The following is a 19,299-nucleotide window of genomic DNA, read 5'->3' as shown; positions in this document are numbered from 1 at the left end:
AAGAGTAGCCAGCGTGTGCTCTTAACCGCTGAGTCGTCTGTTCAGTCCCAGGTCTTGGTACTCCTGCCTCTGCTGGACAGATTCTGGGATTACGTATACTCTACGCTTGGTTTATGGCTGGGGATCTAATTAAGGGCTTCATGCATGCCAGACAAGTACTCTATCAATCGAGTATTTTTATTTGTTTTTGTTTTTTTGAGGCAGAGACTGGTTATATAGCTCAGGCTGGCCTGGAGCTCACAATCCTCTAGCCTCTGCCTCCTGAGGCACTTTCCAAGTGTATACAATATTTTAAACTCCATAATATATTCTCTAAATATGCACTCTTTATATACTACACACACACACACACACACACACACAGGGGACAGGGCTTGATCCCCTGGAACTGGAGTTACAGCCAGTTGTAAACTTGTAGGTCCTCGAAACTGAAACCCAGGTCCTCTGCAAGAGCCATCTCTCTAGCTCCTGGCCTTCCTAGTTTTAAAGGGATTCAGAGTCTGAATATGTCATTAACCCCTTTTCTGGTCCTCCATGTCCATCATACTTCTAAAGAGGCCATCACACAGGTGCACCTATTGCAAAACATCTGTGAACTGTGGACAGTCCTCTCTACACCCTAGTAGATGGCATGAAGTCACATTGCCCTTCTCATCAGCAAAGAGAAGAAAACACATGGCATGAAGTCACATTGCCCTTCTCATCAGCAAAGAGAAGAAAACAAAGAACATCATTCATGACCAAACGCAGCGCAGTCTTACAAACGGGCTGTAAAAAAGGCGTCTTTATTGAGAGCAGCGAGTGTAAAAAACAAAACAAAAAAACATAAAACAAACAAACAATAACAACAACAATAAAAGTATGAGGCAGGGGTGGCCCACCCTCCCCAATTCCTCTGAGGTCCACCCAGACCTCCCCATGCCCACCCACCCACGCTGCAGTTACATAAAAAAGCCGCCCTGGTGCATACAAAAAGGGCGGGCTATATAAGTGTCAAAAGCCCCTGAACACTTCATCTGCCAGGCACTTGGGATGAGGGAAGGAGATGGGGCATGGGTCTGGGTTAGTGTGCACAAGCCCACAGTGGGGAGGACTCAGCTGCTATGTCCTCCACAATCTGCTAGACACCCCAGGTAGGACCCATGGGCCAAGAGGCCTGATGGTCCTGTGTGCCCAGACCTATCCTGAACTTTCGTATATTACTATATTAAAAAAATTCCCCAAACCTAGCTCGGCCCAAGCCCAGCCCTCCATGGGCATCATCGGCAGATGAGTGGCAGAGCTGGACCTGGCCAAAAGAAGTCTCAGGCCAGAAATCGGGGTTACCTGAGGCACCCATACTGTCCCTGATGAGGAAGGGGTGGCAAAAGATGCCCAGCCCAATGTCTTAGTCACCCAGCCTGGGTATGAACGAGCCTCCCCGATGGCCAAGGAGAAGAGAAATGCCTAGGCACTGCCTGCCCTCCACAATGGCCGCCATGCTTGGGCAGGGAGCTCAGGCCAAGAAGGACAGGATCGTTTTTCTCATTGTGCTTCAGGCTCCCCGAGGAGAGGTGCTCCCACGCCATCCTGAAGCACAGCCTGCGAGGCTCCTCACTGCTTGCTGTCTGCAGGGCTGTCTCCCAGGGTGCTGGCGATCTCACTGAACGAGGGCCGCTCCTTGGGGTTCAGGGCCCAGCAGCGCTGCATCAGCCGGTAGAGCTTGGATGGGCAGCCTTCGGGCTGTGGAAGTCGGGCCTTCCCAGCCTGCAGGTCTGCAGGGCAGACGGATGGACAGAGTGTTAGCCCAGGTGTTAAATGACCTGTCAATACCTTCTGGAGTGTGCAGTTCCCACAGCAGTCAACCGAGGGTTGCACTGCTCTGGGGAGTACTGGTCAATAATGGGTAAGGACTATGGCAAAGATCTTATAAGACAGAGAGATAACTCTGCTCCCCCAGTTCACTCTGATTGGTAGATGGGGTCCCTTCTGGAGCTGAATCGATTGACAGACAGCTGGAAAAAAAAAATCACTGAGGATAAGTGTTATTTGCTATCCAGTAGGAAAGCGTCCCAGTAGAGCCAGAAGGTGGTGGCGCACGCCTTTGAACCTAGCACTCAGGAGGCAGAGGCAGGTGAATCTATGAGAGTTCGAGACCAGCCTGGTCTATAAAGTGAGTTCCAGGACAGCCAGGGCTGTGACACAGAGAAACCCTGTCTTAAAAACAAAATCAAACAGAAATAAAAAATAAAGAAAGAAAGGAAGTGTTCCAGTATGTTAGCTTTGTGTTTGAAGAACCGGGGACAAGCCTAGGCCTTCTCATCTGCTAGCCAAGGGTCTACCACCTCCCACATTCTCTGAGCCTGCTGCTGTTTCAGTATTTTTAAAATTATTTTGGGGGTTTTGTTTGTTTGTTTTTGAATTCAGGGTTTCTCTGTATAGCCTTGGCTGTCCTGAACTTGGCTCTGAGGACCAGGCTGACCTCAAACTCAGAGATCCACCTGCCTCTGCCTCCCCAGAACTGGGATTAAAGGTGTGCGCCACCACACCTAGCTAAAATTAGTTCTTTATTGGTGAGGCATTTACTGGTACTTAGGTATTTTTAACAACTGAACAGGTCCTATCTTCATAATTGCTAAGTGCTAGCCCTAAGAGAGAGAGGAGGCAGGCTCAACAAGGCTGGGACCTGGGCAAGCAGGGAGTGCAGAAGGGTGTGGGTAGAGTCAGCTCTCGGGAGCGTGGCCACTCACCTGCCAGCACTGCATCGTCCGCCTGTCCACCGTGGGGTATCTCTCCGTGAGTGAACACCTCCCACATCAGCACACCAAAGGCCCAGACATCAGACTTGGTGGAGAAATCAGCCTCCAGGACAGCCTCTGGGGACATCCAGCGCAGAGGCACCCAGGCCTGGCGGAAGTGGTAGTACTCACTGTAACGGAGAAACAACACAGGAATGGAGGTCAGAGAGGGCCAAGGCCCGGGAGCCCAGCCTCATCTCAAACCAGGACTGCCCTGCCTGGGCCCAGCCTTTCCCAAAATAGATCTCAAAGGAGTCTGCAAGGTGTTTGCTGAGCAAGGGCATGCCGGAGCAACACTGGACGTGGATCCATTTGAGTGAGGTTTGATGATTTAAAAATTCCATTTGGTGGGGCTGCAGAGAGGGCTCAAGTTAAGGGCTGCTCTTCCAGAGGACCTGGGTTCAATTCCCAGCACCCACATGGTGGCTCACAACCACCTCTACCTCCAGCTCCAGATCTGGTAGCCTCCCCTGGCCTCAGGCACGAGGCACGCACACAATGCGCCCATACATGCCAGAAAACACTCATAAAATAAAAACAAGTGAACCTGGAAAAAAATGAAACCCAGGCCCCGTGATACAAGCCTGTAATCCCAGCTACTTGGAAGGCTGAGGCAGGGGGATCATGAGTTCAAGGCTTACTTAGGCTACAGAGTGAGTTCAATGCCAGTCTGAGAAACTTAACAATATGTGAGACCTTGGGTTTAACCCCCAACATTGTAATAATAATAATAACAATAATAAATATTAAAAAGTAGAAAAGGTTTTATCAGTAATAAAGCAAGACCAAAGCAGTAACTGGGCACATTGGGGCGGGCTGCACTTGGGTAACCCCACAAAGTGGCATACATAGACAATCTAGAGCATTCTTTGACCATGGTGGCTAAGCCTTCAGGCTCAGGCTTTAAAATAATAGTTCCTGAATTCAAGAACTTATAGAAGGAGCCACATACCATATGCATATAACGACATGTGAACTAGCAATAAAAAATTCTCTCTCACTGACCTCTAAAACCAAATGGGTTCCAGGTTTTTAATTTTGTGTGTGTGTGTGTGTGTGTGTGTGTGTGTGTGTGTGTGTGTGTGTGTGTGTGTGTGTGTGTGTGTGTGTGTGTGTGATAAAACAGGATCTCACTGTGTAGCCCTGGCTGTCCTGGAACTCCATCTGTAGACCAGGCTGGTCTCGAACTCACATAGATCTGCCTGCCTCTGCCTCCTGAGTGCTGGGATTAAAGACGTGTACCACCACTACCTGGCATATAAGATTGTTTTTTTAACCACTACAGAGAAGTCATGGGCTGGAGAGATGGCTCAGCGGTTAAAAGCACTGGCTGCTCCTGCCCACCCACCTTCCAGGCTAGACAGTCATCAAGCCCTTTGCTCCGCCTTCACAAACTATCTATCTATCCTCTGTCCCCTTCCCTGCTGGGAGGAAAGGGAAGCCCCCCACCCCAGCTCATACCTGTTGTAAACATCCTTGCTGAGGCCCAGCGCTGACACCTTCACCTGCCTCTGGGCACTGATCAGGCAGTTGCGAGCAGCTAAGTCCTTGTGCACAAAACGGTTGTTGGACAAATGCTCCATGCCCAGGGCCACCTGGGTGCACAGGGCCACCTGGTAAGAAAGAGCAGTTTGTCAGAACAGTTCAGGACTGGGAATTCAGGGAACCACCATGACACAACCCGTCTGTTACTCCAGGTACCCCTGGAGTGCTGCTTCGCAAACCCCAAATCCAACAGCCGCAGCTGCCTTCTCCAGAAAATGGGATTACCTGCCTCGCTGGGTTGTTCCAAGGTTTAATTAAGTGAAATGAAGGGTCTGAGAAGACGGCTTGGTTTACGGGTAAAGTGTTTGCTGGGCAAGCATGAGGACCTGCATGTAGATCTCCAGAACCCGCAAAAAGGGCCACTGGCCAGCTGGGCTAGCCAACCAATGAGTTCAGGGTTCAGTGAGAGATCCTGTCTCAAAAATAAGGCTTGACGGACCTCAAACTCACCTCGTATCCCAGACTAAATCAGCCTCAAGGTGTTCCTTTGCCTCAACTTCCCAAGTACCGGATTACAGAAGTGAAACATCACACTCAGCTGTCGGCCTGTCTCCATCCCTGTCCCAGTCACTTACCTTGATCCCCTCTCCCGAAGCCATCCCCTTCCTGCCATTCAGTTACTTCCTGTCCATGAGGACTGAACTCACATGGCTCTCTCCGAGGGGAAGCGTCTTTGTTAGCCACAGCTGCCAGTCTACCTAAGGGCCTTGGATGTCACCCACATCTTACTGAGGCCTCCCACTCGCTTCCCGTGTGTGTCAGCCTGTAATGTCAGTCTCCACGGACAAGAAACACGCTCAAGGCCACGCCCAACCCAACAGCCCCTGGGCTTGGGGTGCCTGCTGCTGCTTTCCCTCAGAGCCACAGGCATGTGGGGGTTTGCTCTAATAGGAGCTCCCACAGGAAAAGCAAGGGCGGGAGCCGCTGCCTCTGTGAGGCCAACAAGATGACACCAAGCCACCTGCAGGTTACAGAGCTGGAACCAGTCCTTAGTGCCTCGGTCTTTTGGTTCGTGAAATGGGGACCAGGGACACATTTGCTGATAAAACATAGTGACATGCTTGCACACATGTGCCCCTGCTGCAGCCTACCCTGGGGGCTCGCCCACCCTGTTCTTACCTTCTGTTTGGTGCTGAGGGGCTGTGACTTCAAGTTTTCATCCTTACTCTTGGAAATCCTTAGGAACTGTTTGAGATCTCCCTGAGAGAAGGGCCGAACACCTCTGTTAGGAATAGCCCCGCTGTGGGCTCTAAGGCATCAGACCAAGCCAGTGCTTGCAGGTCAGTGCTGGATGACAGGGCTGACTGAATGCTCCCCCAGTCCTCACCCTGGTGGGCACAGTTCACTGGTATATGAGGGTCTAGACCATATGGAGGACGCCCTCTCAGATGTCCCTACTCTGATGACAAGAGGCTCTGGAGCCAGGAAGAAAACACAAGCCCTTACCCTGCTCTCATGGACTGCAGAAAGGGCTTACAGTGTAACACAGACACCCGGACACAGACACACACCCGGACATGGACACACACATGGACATGGACACACACATGGACACAGACACACACATGGACACGGACACACACCCGGACACGGACACACACACACACCCGCTTAGAAATATGCTGAGAACATCCCCTCCCTGCCTTGGAGACCAGGACCTAGCAAAGATGGGAGGGCAGAGGCAGGGGTCACTCTAGGAATGATGGGAGTGATGGAGAGCAGTTGGGGGTGGGCTGACACCTGAGCCAGGACAGGAGCTGGGTGAGCGGAGGAGAGGAGAAGTGAAAGTAAAGAGGGAAGACGGGCCGGGCGGTGGTGGCGCACGCCTTTAATCCCAGCACGCGGGAGGCAGAGGCAGGCGGATCTCTGTGAGTTCGAGGCCAGCCTGGGCTACAAAGTGAGTTCCAGGACAGCCTCCAAAGCCACAGAGAAACCCTGTCTTGAAAAACCAAAAAAAAAAAAGAGGGAAGACGGAGGAGAGGGAGGGAAAAGAGAGGGAAGGAGGGAGGGAGGGAGGGAGGGAGGGAGGGAGGGAGGGAGGGAGAGAAGGCTCTCAAGTGGGGACGAAAACAAAAAATACAGCAAGGAAACTCAGTTGGCAGAAGGAGCTGAAGGGCATCCAGGCAGGGCGGAGTGAGGGGTCCCAGAAACGCAGGACACACTGAACACAGGTGAAGGCACCGGAGGAGGGCAGGCTGCTCAGTGGCATGGGGCAGATCACAAAACCAAGTCCCTGAGCCCCTCCGAGGCCAGCACACTGCCCAGTCAGGGTCCTAGCCCACAACATACCAGGTCCACATACTCCAGCACCATGTAGTGGGGCTCAGCCTCCCGGCACAGCCCCAAAAGCCGCACCACGTTGGCGTGGTTCAGCTTCCCGAACATCTCCAGCTCTCTCCGGAAGTCCAGCTGCTGCTGCTCATCCTTGCTCTGCAGGCTCTTCACCAGCACCAGGGTCTCTGCCACGCCCTCCTCTAAGCCCTGCGCCTTCGCGAGGAACACCTCCCCAAACTCGCTTTTCCCTGTGGAAACAGGTCCACGTTGGTCACTGCCTTCCCCCAGGCAGAGGAAGCCAGTGACTGGGAGAGACACGGTCACGGCCTCTCACAGCGTGAGGGTTTGCTGTTTCTCTTGCCCCTAAGTGTCGATGCACCTTAAGGGAAAAAATCAGTACAAATTCATAATTTTTCATATTTTTCCCCCTAGAGAAAAGCTAACTTCAGTTCTTTTTTTGCAGGACCACTTTCTCGAAGCATCAGGGAAATAGTAATATAGGTAGGACACAGGGATGACAGCGTGCCAGTGGAGGTGTGACTGAACGTGGCCACCTCTAGCATGCTAGGACTCTGGGGACATCAGAACCTCCTCAGCCCGTTCCCCAGCCTCAAGTGTCCTGCCACAGAGCCGAGGCCGCTGCAGCCAGGGCCTCATACCCAGAGTGGTGATGGGCTGCAAGCTGGTCCGAGGGAAATGCATCTTGTCACCCGTGCTGTGGCGCTTGTTGGTGGCTGGGGGGCCAGAACCCAAGTTCGTCAAGGCCACTTCTTCCTGGACCTCTGCTGATGGCTGTCCGTTCTGCAAAGGTCCACCTGGGAGCAAGGGGCAGCAGGGCGTAGGCCTTAGATGTGACCATTTACTGATGCAGGTGTTTAGGAGCTATGGCATGAGCGTGTTGTGGGGATCTAGTCTCAATCACTGGCCCTGAATGTCATACCCACACAAGCTGGACCTTGTATGCAAACGGGGAAATCACCAAGTAGAGCCAAGTGCTGTTTCTGAATGTCTAAACTGAGTGTAATGCCCTCAGGGAGCGTCTAGTGATGGGAGGGGCTAGGAAAAAGATGGACAGATTGCCCCTGGGGCTGACTTCTGAGGAGAAAAGATGTGTAACAGAAGCATGTATATGCATACCAATTCTATCTGTGCTTTAGGACTGGGAGAGAAGGCTGGCCCAAGAGACTCCAATGACGATGTCCTGAGCCAAGCAGTTTAGAAGCCAAGGCCCTGAGAAGGGGCAACTCCACGCTTGGGGCCAGGAGAGGCAGCCCCAACTCCAGCCCCCTATCTCCAGTGGTACTTGGCTCTCTTTCTCCACAGCTGCCACAGGAGGGCGCTCTGCACCCATGCTGGCCCACCTCCCCCTAGAGGGGGACCTCACCGTTGAGACACTCCATCTCTGGTTCCTCGCCCTCAGGCTGCTTCTGCAACCTCTTGGCTTTACAACGCTTCTTGCAGTAGAACATGAGACCAAGCACAGCGATGATGTAGGCTACGGCGGCGCCCACCGACAACCCGATGGTCTGGATCATCTTGTATGGGGGAGGGCTGCCTGGGCCCTCCGAGTCCTCCATCACTGGCTTGTCTGAGAGGCACAAGGAGGGGTCAGGATAGGGGCTGCTCAAGCAATCCAGACCCTGCTTCTCCACCAAATGCTCCGGCCCCACGTGAATGACGACGGCCTCGGTATGCCATGGGGATCCAAGGAACACCCCTCCTTCACTGGCTGACTTAATACAATGAGCTAACCCGAAGCCTCTAGCTTAGAATCCTCAGAGGAGGCTCCTGTGCGGCCTGTCTTTCAATGGCCCAGGAGAAAGAAGTCCCATGAGTCACCAGGTGAACTCTGAGGGAAAGATTGGGAACACGCAGGACCCCATACCCCGCCTCAGCAGCTTCAACCAAGGGATCCCACACCCCATTTTCTACAAGATCGTTAGCAGGAGAACAATTCTGCAAAGGGAAAAGTTGGGGACTTTCTTTCCCTTTAAATCCCCTCACCCTCAGCCACAGTGACAACTTCTCAAAGGGACAGAGGTGACTAGGGCAGGTATGGCCTGGGGCTGATAACCTGTCACATCTTCTCTGGCTGTCTTGCATCCTGACCTGATTCCCTCTCTCCTCACTTGCAGCAGTTTGGAGTTTTTGTTTCTTTTCTTTGGTCTGAGAGAATGTCTCACTCTGTAGCCCAGGCTATCTTGGAATTCACCATGTAGTCCTGACTAAGCTTGAACTCATGACAGTCCTCCAGGGCTACAGGAACGAACTGCTGTGCCTGGGTTATGAATTTAGACATTTTTTTCGAAAGAATTACTTTTAATAGTGTGTGTGCACAGGAGTGTACCTGTGTGTGTGTGTGTGTGTGTGTGTGTGCGCACAGGTGTGTACCTGTGAGTGTGTGTGTGTCTGTCTGTCTGTCTATGTGCGGGTGTGTGCCTCTGAGTGCAGGTGCCCAGAGGCCTTGGGTCATCTGCAGCTGGAGTAACCAGCAGTTGTGAGCTACCTGATGATGGGTGCTAAGAACAGAACTTGGGGGGGCTGGAGAGATGGCTCAGAGGTTCAGAGCACTGACTGCTCTTCCAGAGGTCCTGAGTTCAATTCCCAGCAACCACATGGTGGCTTACAACCATCTACAATTCAATCTGGTGCCCTCTTCTGGCAGAACACTGTATATGTAATAAATAAATAAATCTTAAAAAAAAAAAAAAGAACACAACTTGGATCCTCTGACAGACCAGTAAATGCTCTTAAACTCGAAGGCCTCTCTCTAGCCTTAAACTTGGATATTAAGTGCCTCCCTCCTCCCAAATGGCCACGTGCTGAAGCTTTATTCCCCGGGCTACGGTTCCCCAGGCTATGACGCTATCTGGAAGTGGTGGGACCTTCAGAAGGGGCCTAGTAGAAGAAAGCTTGGCCATGGGGGAGTGCCCACGAAGAGGAAACTGAGGCCTAACCCACTTCTTTCTCTTTTACCCCCCAAGCAACACAGGATAAACAAGACGCCCCCCCCCCCCGCCCCCGCATGCTCTCGCCTCAGACTCAAAGTCTCAGGGCCCTCAGCAGCACTGGCTGACGCCTCTGAGAGTGAGCCAAAACAAGTCTTTTCTAAGAGTATAGGGGACCGAGGCGTTTTAGGAAAAGGGTATCCTCCAGGCGACACAAACACAAAGACCTCAGTGGTGGGGTATCGAGTGAGTGACAGTCCAGCCAGGAATCTAGGACTGCGAGGGCACACTCGAAAGGACACCCCAAGTTCCCCCAGTTTACGTCATCTCTGTAGAGAGTAACACTACATGCAAGATGAGAACGAATTCTACCGCTTCCTGCTAGGGCGCCCTTTCCTGGCCCATACCCACGACAAACAGCGGGGCCTCCGTGTGCCTGATGTTACAGCTGTTGCCTGCGATGCAGGTGTAGGAGCCCGAGTCCTCAGGGGCCACGTCATGGATCACCAGGGAGCCGTTCTGGAAGATGTGCATCCTGTCGTGAGAGAAGCCACAGCCGTGTTCGCCTGGCCAGCCCCGGCGACCATCGCAGGAAAGGTAAAGTCGGCGTGGAAGGGAGGCCGCCTACCTGGGTCCCAGCTTGGTGGGGTCCAGGATTCGGTCTTTGCCTTTCCACTGAATAAGAGGCTTGGGGTCACCCTGGGCCTCACACCGCAGCAACGCTGTGTGGCCCTGGTACACGGTTGTACGCTCTGGTTCCACCTTGAAGGTGATGAAAACTGGATGGGGAGAGACCAGAGAGCATCATGGAGTTGTCTGAGTGTGAGCTGTTAGTCCCCAGGCCTGCCAACGCTGGCTCCCACGCGCCACCACAGTCACACCTGCCACAGTTAGCTGGACATGGGCACGGATCTGGCCCTGTGGCTCATTGGACGCGATGCAAGTGTAGTTGCCAGCATCGTCTCGAGTCACTCGGGCAAAGTGTAGGGTCCCAGCATTGTCTGTCACCCATTCAGGGAGGCTGCTGCCATCTGCGGAGAAAATCAGGAGAAATTATGGGATGGGCTAGACTTACATGGGTGGCTGACAAGGCCCTTGGTCACACGTGTCTGCACCAAACAAGCTCTTTCCTATTCACAGGCAAAGTCCAAACTCAAAGTCCCCTATTATTTACTTTTCCCCAATTCCCCAGCCTCACCTCTTGCACAGGTGAACAGCATTTCACTTGTGCCAAACTAGACTTGTGACCAAGCCCAAGACTGGCCATGCCATCTCACTGCCTGTCACACCCCCCCCCCCCCCGCAGCCGCTCACTCTTTCCAGAAAGACCCCAGGCCCGGTGACCCCGACTTTCATTCTCACAGCTGGTACAGATACGAAACTGGTCCAGCCTTGTAAGAAACAATTTGGCAAGTTGCACGGATGACTATAAAAATGTTTGTACCATACATATATATATAATATATATATATATATATATATATATATATATATATATATATATATAAAATTCCACTTCTGGGATCCTTTCCCAAAAGAAACAAACCCAATAACCTTGGGACTAGAGTTTATTAGGCGACAAGACTGCTCTAATAAACTGGACTGGTAACAGCCAAGACTGAGAATATTGGTGTTCATCATAGCTAATCCAACAATGAGATTACTGCTGTAACAGTTGAGAATGATATCATGTACCACACATAAAGACAAGGAGAAACACTTAATGATGTTAAATTAAAAATCGCGTAAGCGCTGGGTGTGGTGGCACACTTTAATCCCAGCACTCAGGAGGCGGAGGCAGGAGGATCTATGTTTGAGGACGGCCTGGTGTACCAGGACAGCAAGTTCCACGTCAGTGAGGGATTCACAGTGGGGGAGCTGGAGAGACATCGTGCTTGTTAAAGAGCACAGCTGCCCTTCCAGGTCTTAGGGCTGAGTCTTAGCGTCACATGGTGGTGGCTCACAAGGTTCTGTGACTTGAGTCACAACGGATATAATGCCCTCTTCTGGCCTCTGCGGGTACTGCACTCACATAGTGGGCAGACATAAGTAAAAATAAAACAGCAAAAACCGTATGAGTTCCAGACATGGTAATACACGTATTTAATCCCAGCACCTGGGAAGCAGAGGCAGGTGGATCCTGTGGAGTCTGAGGGCAGCCTGCTCTACATAGCAAGACTCTATCTCAAAACTGAAAAACAGGCCGGGCGTTGGTGGCACACGCCTTTAATCCCAGCACTTGGGAGGCAGAGACAGGCGGATCTCTGTGAGTTCGCGACCAGCCTGGTCTATAAGAGCTAGTTCCAGGACAGCCTCCAAAGCCACAGAGAAACCCTGTCTCGAAAAAAAAAACAAAACTGAAAAACAGAACAAAAAAGGTCAAGTGCCTATTATCACAGAACTTGGGAGGCTGAGGCAAAATGACTCTTGAGTTCAAGGTCAGCCTGTGCTGCACAGTGAGTTCCAAGCCAGCTAAGACTATACAACAAGACCTTACTATAACAAACAAACTAAACTAATTAATTAAAGAAATAAGACCTTTTAAAAATGGCCGGGACGTAGGTCAATGGGGCAGGCAGCCTGGTGTACCTGAGGTTCATCCCCACTACTCCACTCCTTCAAACAAACACTAGCAACTAAATAAGCATGTCTTCTCAGGAAGTGTAAAGCAATAAATTATTATGCAAGACTAAAAGATTCAAAGAAAAAGACAGACATAAGGATGGCAGATGGTGGTTTGACCCACTCCCCCCCAACCATGTTTGTCAAAGAGCCTGTGCTACTTTGAGGCTGTGAAGAGCAGGTCCTGACAGCCCTACCTCCACAAGCACCCAGCTGCTGCCTGGGGCCGCCGTCTGCTGCCCAGTGCTGTGGTCCTGACCCCTCTGGCTACAGCTCCCCCTCTCTGCTAGACTATCAATCAGCCCTACTTTTCTGGTTTCTCCCCACGTTTCCAGGTGCATGCTGGGCACTCCCGCCCCCTAGGCACACACATATGACAAGCTGCCTGCCCTAGTCTATGTCACATGGTACCCACCTGCCCGTACCCACTTAATCGTGGGCTTCTCTCGGCCAGTGGCTGAGCAGGGCACCGTGGCCTCCTTGTCAAACTCCATGCACTGCTGCGGCTGTGGCGGGGGCGTGAACTTGAGCTTTTCTGGTCCGATGAGGAAGAGGAGGAGGAACTGAGATGGACAGGAAGAGGGGCCAGAGCCGTCCCTGCTGCTCCTTCCCCCATCGTCCCTCTACATCACATCACGTGAGCCAACTCACCCAGCACTTGGACACGGGCCTGGGCCTCGATGCTGCCGGCCGGGGTGCTACTCACACAGCGGTACAACGTCCCATCATACACCTCCACATTATTGATGCGTAAGGTCCCATTCTTAGAAACCTCGAATCGCGAGTCCTGCAGGACACAGACTTGAGTAGAGAAGGGTAATACCAAAAGCTACACCCGCATCTCCCTGAGGGCGGCCTCATGGCACAGAGGTTCCGGGGCACACACACACTGTAGAGGGAAACTCCCATTCACCAAAAGCCATCCCTTCTCACCTCTGAGATAAGCATTTGGTTCCTGTACCAGATGACGGTGGGCTTGGGTGTGGCCTGTGTCAGACAGTGCAAGTAGCCGGGTTTGCCCTCCTCCAGCTGGCTGTCTTGAGGCTTCTTTAGCCATGTGGGTACAGCTAGAGTGGCAAAGAGAATCCGGGTTCCGAAACCAAAGGACCCAACCACAGAAGACACAAGACACCAGTGGTCCTGAGTTAAGAACCACCAGGCTGCCTGGTGACACTCAAATGCCTAGGTGCCAACACTTCCCAACATCTTCATTTTGTTCTTAATAAACACCCCAGGTGTATTCCTCCCCAAGTTCCACAAGTAACGTCGACAGCTGCCACCAGGCACAGAAGATCTGCAGCTGCCTTTGTAAGATTCTACCAGAGCTCGGGCTGCTCTTCCCAAGGACCTGAATTTGATTCCCAGCACCCATGTGGCAGCTCATAACCATCTGTAACTCCAGTTCTGGGGGGTACAGCACCCTCTTCTGGCCTCCACAGACTCCAGGCATGCATATGGTGCACAGACATAAAAACATTTTTTTTTAAAAAAGGGACCCCACCATCCTGGTTCTTTCTCATATGACATCATACCAGGCCATAACCAGGGTTATAGTTTGAATATAAAATGCCCCTCATAGACGTGTGTGTTGAAGGCTGGACCCTAGCTGGAGGCACCATTCTGGATGACAGCAGAGGAGATGGGGCCTAGGTGAAGGAAGTAGTCACTAAGGGTCTACCTTTAACACACGTGTATCTTTGAAGGGCATGTCTTATTCCCAAACCCTTTCTCCTCGAACCCCTCTCTGCTTCCTGGCCACTGTGAGATGAGCAACCTCTACCTCAGGCTGCTGCCACCCTAATACTCTGCCTTCCCTTAGGCCCAAAGCCATAGACCCAACAGACCACGGGGCAAAACCATGAGCCAAACATAAATCCTTCCTGTTTATGCCTAACTCCTCAGTCACTGTCACCGCATGCCTGATGCACCTGGTCCTCGGAACTGCTCCATTTTAGCTGTGTTACCTCCCTAGATACTCCCCTCACCCTATGAAGAGACAACCACAATCCTACACCCTGATTCGTGGTGTCTCCCCACAGCAAGCCAAGTATTTCCAAGTGGAGAGCTGAAGGCATCCGTACTTCACATGAAGAGAAAGCTATACTTGCTGGGCACTGGTGGTGCACATGCCTTTAATCCCAGCACTCGGGAGGCTGAGGCAGGAGGATATCTGTGAGTTTGAGGCCAGCCTGGTCTACGTAGTAAGTCTTAGGACAGCAGGGCCTATACAGAGAAACCTGTCTCCAAAAAATACAGAAAACTATACTCTTTCCCTCTAAAACGTGCTTGTCCCAGCGCTCTCTATTTCAACAAGAATATTGTTTTCCAGCCACATGTGGAAGCCACAGGTCCAGTCGTGACTTACTGACCCCCAGGCAATCACTTTTAGTCTATACCCACCCTACCTACTGAAGCTCTGAGACAGCCTGACTGACCAATTCTCATCCCCTCACCGTCACCACCTCTCGTTCAGACTCATTCAATAGCTCCCCGGGCATCTACTATAGGTATCTACTAACTGCTCTCTGACTTATGCTCTCATTTGTTCATTTGTTTTTTTAGACACAGGGCCTCACTATGTAGCCCTGGCTAGCCTGGGACTCACTATGTAGACCAGGCTGGCCTTGAACGCACAGAGATTCACCTTCCTCTGGCTCTCAAGGACTAGGATTAAAGGTGTGTGCCAACACACCCCACAGAAGCAGTCAGATCTCTGAGTCCCAGGCTAGCCAGGGCTGCACAGTGAGTCCCAGGCCAGTCTGGTCTACACAGCGAGTCCCGGGCCAGCCAGGGCTGCACAGCGCACCTGTGGCCATCAAAGACAACTGGCTGGAGCCAGTCTCCCTTTTCACCCTGAGGTCCCAAGGACTGGACTCAGGAGGTCAGACTCGGTGGCAGGCTCCGCCCCATCATCTGAGCAGCCCTGTTTGTACTCTCGCCTCTAACCTCCCTCAGAACCGACGTCCTCCACTTAGGAGGCTGCAAGGACTTCCTGTCTGCCTGGTGGGGCAGTGTTTACCACAGCAGGGGGGACAGCCTTCCTAGCCCCTTTCATCCCTTTGTAATGACACGGTCACACGTTCTCCATCAAGAGGCAGTCCATCTCTCTACTTCCTGGAAACTGGGTGGTCTGGGACCCACATCGCCTTCTGGAATACACTGTGGCCCTCTTGGCGTCCAGTGTCTATGTTAGGAAACTTGGCCTAGCTAGGAATGTGAGACTATCAGAGAGTAGCCAGTCCCTGCCTGTGTGTGGACCGATCCCCTCCAACGGCCCCATCGAGCTCATGAGCCCTCCCTCGAAGGTGAAACCCACTCACAGAATGGAAGCCCATCAACAGCTGCTCCGAGCCACCAGGGTTGAGAACCGCTCATTGTGACACACTTGAATAGGAGCTGAAGTCCTCGCTGAGTTCTCTCAGGTCTCCACAGCTCAGACAACCTTAGCCACTCTCACTGAAGCCCCACGGCCTCCTGCTGGCTCCCAATTCACACAGCTACTTCTGACCATGATTCGCCCTTAAACACCAGCTCGAATGCCACCTCCACAGGGCCCCTCCCCACCCATCCCTGCTACCTCTACATCTACCCGGTTATTTTTCTATGCCGTTTACTGCGACCTAAAGTTACATATGTAGGGGTCTGGGGAGGATGGCTCAGCAATTAAGAGCACGTGTTGCTCTTGTAGAGGACCCAGGTTCGGTTCCCAGCACTCACAACCAGCGGCCACTCACAGGGAGGGGTCCAATGCTCCCTCTGGTCTGTGCGGACACCAGGCATGCATGCAGTACAAAGACACACATTCAGGCTGAACACCCGCACATAAAAGAAAGTTATTAAAATCCTCACACTTGCTTTGTGTCTCCTGGTAGAAGCTACGTGGGATGTGTGTGTGCTTTGCTTAATGCCGCATTCCAAGAACTGGGAGCTGTGCCCTAGCATAAAGGGGCACTTAAGGCCCTGGACACGCACCATCTGCCTCATGGGCCACTCTCAGCTCAACAGGTCTCTTCACAGAGCACCCAGTAGAGTCCACCGTTCCGTCAAGTGACCTACCAAGGCCAGCAGTTCCCAAACTCAGCATGCATAAACGTAAGGTCCCAAGTCTGAGGGCCCGAAAGTCCCCTGAACTAAGCAGACGCCCACAGACCCCCATGAGGGCTGGCGGCACAACTCACACCTGTCTGCATGGCGCTACACAGGCATCCTCTGCATCAGTCATCGGGACGCTGCGGCTCTCGCCTGAGCCAGGCGCCCGAGTGTCCTCTGAGATGTCAGGGCTCTTTATTTTGAAACAGGGTTTCCTATAGCTGAGGGTGTCCTAGAACACAGATCCTCCTGACTCTACCTCCTGAGGTTTGGATTATAAGTGTGTGCCACCATTCCCAGATTATATGGCACCGAGGAGCAAACTCAGGGCTGCGTGCATGGCAGAGGAATGCTCTGCCAGCTGAGATACACCCCAGCCCAATTTCATTATCTTTATGAAAAGAATCACCAAAATGAATTATTTTTTTAAATGTTGAGATGTGTTTGTTTTTAATTTACCTACAGCAGTGTTTTGCCTTTGGGTACGTATGTGGGCCACATGCCTGGTGCCTGTGGAGGTTAAGGAAGGCACCCGATCCCTGGAACTCGAGTCACAGATGGCTGTGAGCCACCACGTGAGTTCCGGGAACTGAACGGGGTCCTCTGCAAGAGCAGCCAGTGCTCTTAGCCTCTGAGCCATCCCTCCAGCCACAGCAATGGTTCCTTAACAAGCCTGCAGGTACGATGACCTAAAACAAAACTATCATTTGACCTCTGCCACTTCTCAAAGAGAAAAAGGAGAAGGCTAGAGAGATGACTCAGTGGGTAAAGTGAGTGCCACATACGCACGGGGACCTACTTTGAAGTTAGAGGACCCATGTGAGACCCAGGCACAGTGGCACACGTCTGCAACCCCAGAACTGGGCAGCAAAGACAGAAGGATCCCTGGAACCTGATGGGCAAGCCAGTTTAGCGCAAACAGCAAGTTCTGGGCTCAGTGAGAGGCCACGCCTGACGGTGACAGCGAGAGGCCACGCCTAACGGTGACAGTGAGAGGCCAAGTCTTACGGTGACAGTGAGAGGCCACGTCTAACGGTGGACAGCGAGAGGCCACGCCTAACGGTGAATGCGAGAGGCCACGTCTAACGGTGGACAGCGAGAGGCCACGCCTAATGGTGAATGCGAGAGGCCATGCCTAACGGTGACAGCGAGAGGCCACGCCTAACAGTGGACAGTGAGAGGCCACGTCTAACGGTGACAGTGAGAAAAAGGCAGCCAACACTGACCTCTGGCTTCCATACACAGGTGAACACCTCCCATGCCACCCCCATCCACAGACAGAGAGAAAGAGCTATCTTTTTCACCTATAACAACTTTCCAACTATCTTGCTTTAGCCCTTGTTATGGATGACGACACAGATCCCTGCAGCTCAGGGACCATGATCCCAGAGGTTACACTGTGCACAGTGTGCAGAGCGGGACCCAGGTCTCCAGACTCGCAGCCAGTGTTCGTCCTCTGTGGCTGGAGGACTGCTTTCCTGGGAGGCTGTGTTTACCTCCTCTGGCGTACCTCTACCTCTGTGTCTGGGTCCATACTGTCAGATGAACAACACTCCCAGGAGCCCAGAACCCATAGAGGTACACCAGGGAAACCTCTGTCCACTACATCCATATCCCAAGACCTCCCAGGCAACTACCCAGATCTCCTCACCCCCAGGGAGAGAGTACTCACTGGCCACAGTGACGCTGACATCCTGTCGCCGCTGACCAGCAAGGTTGGCTGCATGGCAGGTGTAGACACCAGCCTCGCTCTCAGCAACGGCGGCAAACACGAGCTCATGGCCCTTCTGGTAGACGCTGCCATGGGCAGGAAGCCGGACTCCGGAATGTTCCCACCATACACTGGGTGTAGGCAGACCCTGGGGGGGTGGGCAGGCAACACGCTCCTCGCCACCAGCCGTGAACACGCGTGGTTCAAATGGCAACATGTCTTCAATCTCTGCAAGGACACGAAGAGAAGGCAAATTGCTTGACTGACTGGGGCATCTAGGTGTGGAGAGCTTTGCAACAATCCCAGGCTCCCTCCAACCACGATTCCTCCTCTGCATCTCACCTCCTCTTTTAGCCCGGAGTCCTCTTTCTCTCTCTGCCCTCTAAGCTGCTAAACCAAACAAGGGTCCCGCATCTCCAGGAGCCACCAACACCAGATACAGTGCCTACCTCAACACCACAGACCCACCTGCCAGGTGCAGCGTGGCCTCCAGGACGATGGGTGGGCCCCTCTGCCCCTGGCCAATGCAACGGTAGACTCCTGCATTTCGTGGCCGGACCTGGGTCAGCAGCAGAGAGCCATTGGCAAACACCACAGCTCTGCGGAGGTGCGGGGGGCTGTGGAAGGGAGAGAGCACTGTCTGGAAGGAGCGGCCCCGGGCCTCCTCAAGGAAACAGGTTAATGGATTCCCGGTTGCCAGGGCCTGTTGTGGGAAGGGTGCCTATGTGCACGCGCTTGTTTGTGTGTCCGTGCAGGTATATGCTGATCTCTGGTTGTTTTTACTTGCACCAGCTTAGTGCCAGCAGAGGCCAGAAGAGGGCGCCAGATGCTCTGGAGTTGGAGCTACAGACAGCAGCTGCGGGCAGCCATGTAGGTAGGTGCTGAGAACCAAACCCAGATGCTCCCTGCAAGAGCAGCCAGCACTCTTGATAACCGAGCCATCTCTCCAGCCTGTCTTTCACTGTGTTTCCCCGGCTAGCCTGTAATTCTCTATGTAAACCAAGCTGGCCTAGAACTCACAGATCCTCCTGCCTCTGTCTTCTGAATTCTGGCACGTGCTATCAAATTGGGCAGCCCTTTTCCTTTCTTTTATTCCTTGCTGTTTGTTTCTTTTTATCTTTCAAGACAGGGTCTCTCTCTGGGTAGCTCTGGCTGCCCTAGAACTCACTCTGTAGACCAGTCTGGCCTCTAACTCAGGGATCTGACTGCCTCTGCCTCCTGAGTGCTGAGATTAAAGGCGTGCGCCACCACCGCCCGGCCAACACAGCTTTTTTTTATCCTTTTTATTTTACGTGTACCACTGTTTTGCCTACCTGTATGTCTGTGCACCATG

The 19,299-nt window shown here is 52.6% G+C and overlaps 1 protein-coding gene across 1 annotated transcript in view; it reads right to left on the bottom strand.

Annotated features, from left to right (window-relative positions):
• Positions 1-769: 769 nt before the first annotated feature.
• Ptk7 (protein tyrosine kinase 7 (inactive)) overlaps positions 770-19,299 on the bottom strand; it is a 61,530-nt gene continuing 43,000 nt past the window's right edge. The window contains exons 6-20 of the mRNA XM_005072346.4: positions 18,435-18,583; positions 17,928-18,194; positions 13,100-13,233; positions 12,818-12,953; positions 12,582-12,701; positions 10,426-10,575; positions 10,173-10,323; positions 9,952-10,079; positions 7,981-8,184; positions 7,256-7,411; positions 6,612-6,844; positions 5,442-5,522; positions 4,239-4,390; positions 2,730-2,908; positions 770-1,754 (exon numbers count right to left, since the gene is read on the bottom strand). Of these exons, the coding sequence (XP_005072403.1) occupies positions 1,594-1,754; positions 2,730-2,908; positions 4,239-4,390; positions 5,442-5,522; positions 6,612-6,844; positions 7,256-7,411; positions 7,981-8,184; positions 9,952-10,079; positions 10,173-10,323; positions 10,426-10,575; positions 12,582-12,701; positions 12,818-12,953; positions 13,100-13,233; positions 17,928-18,194; positions 18,435-18,583 (2,401 nt within the window). The 3' untranslated portion in view covers positions 770-1,593. The remainder of the gene's footprint in view (positions 1,755-2,729; positions 2,909-4,238; positions 4,391-5,441; positions 5,523-6,611; positions 6,845-7,255; positions 7,412-7,980; positions 8,185-9,951; positions 10,080-10,172; positions 10,324-10,425; positions 10,576-12,581; positions 12,702-12,817; positions 12,954-13,099; positions 13,234-17,927; positions 18,195-18,434; positions 18,584-19,299) is intronic.

This window comes from Mesocricetus auratus, unplaced genomic scaffold (genome assembly GCF_017639785.1).
Source record: "Mesocricetus auratus isolate SY011 unplaced genomic scaffold, BCM_Maur_2.0 Super-Scaffold_100021, whole genome shotgun sequence".
NCBI lineage: Eukaryota > Metazoa > Chordata > Mammalia > Rodentia > Cricetidae > Mesocricetus > Mesocricetus auratus.
Note: the sequence above shows the minus strand (reverse complement) of the source record. Positions and strands in the feature narration are given on the sequence as shown.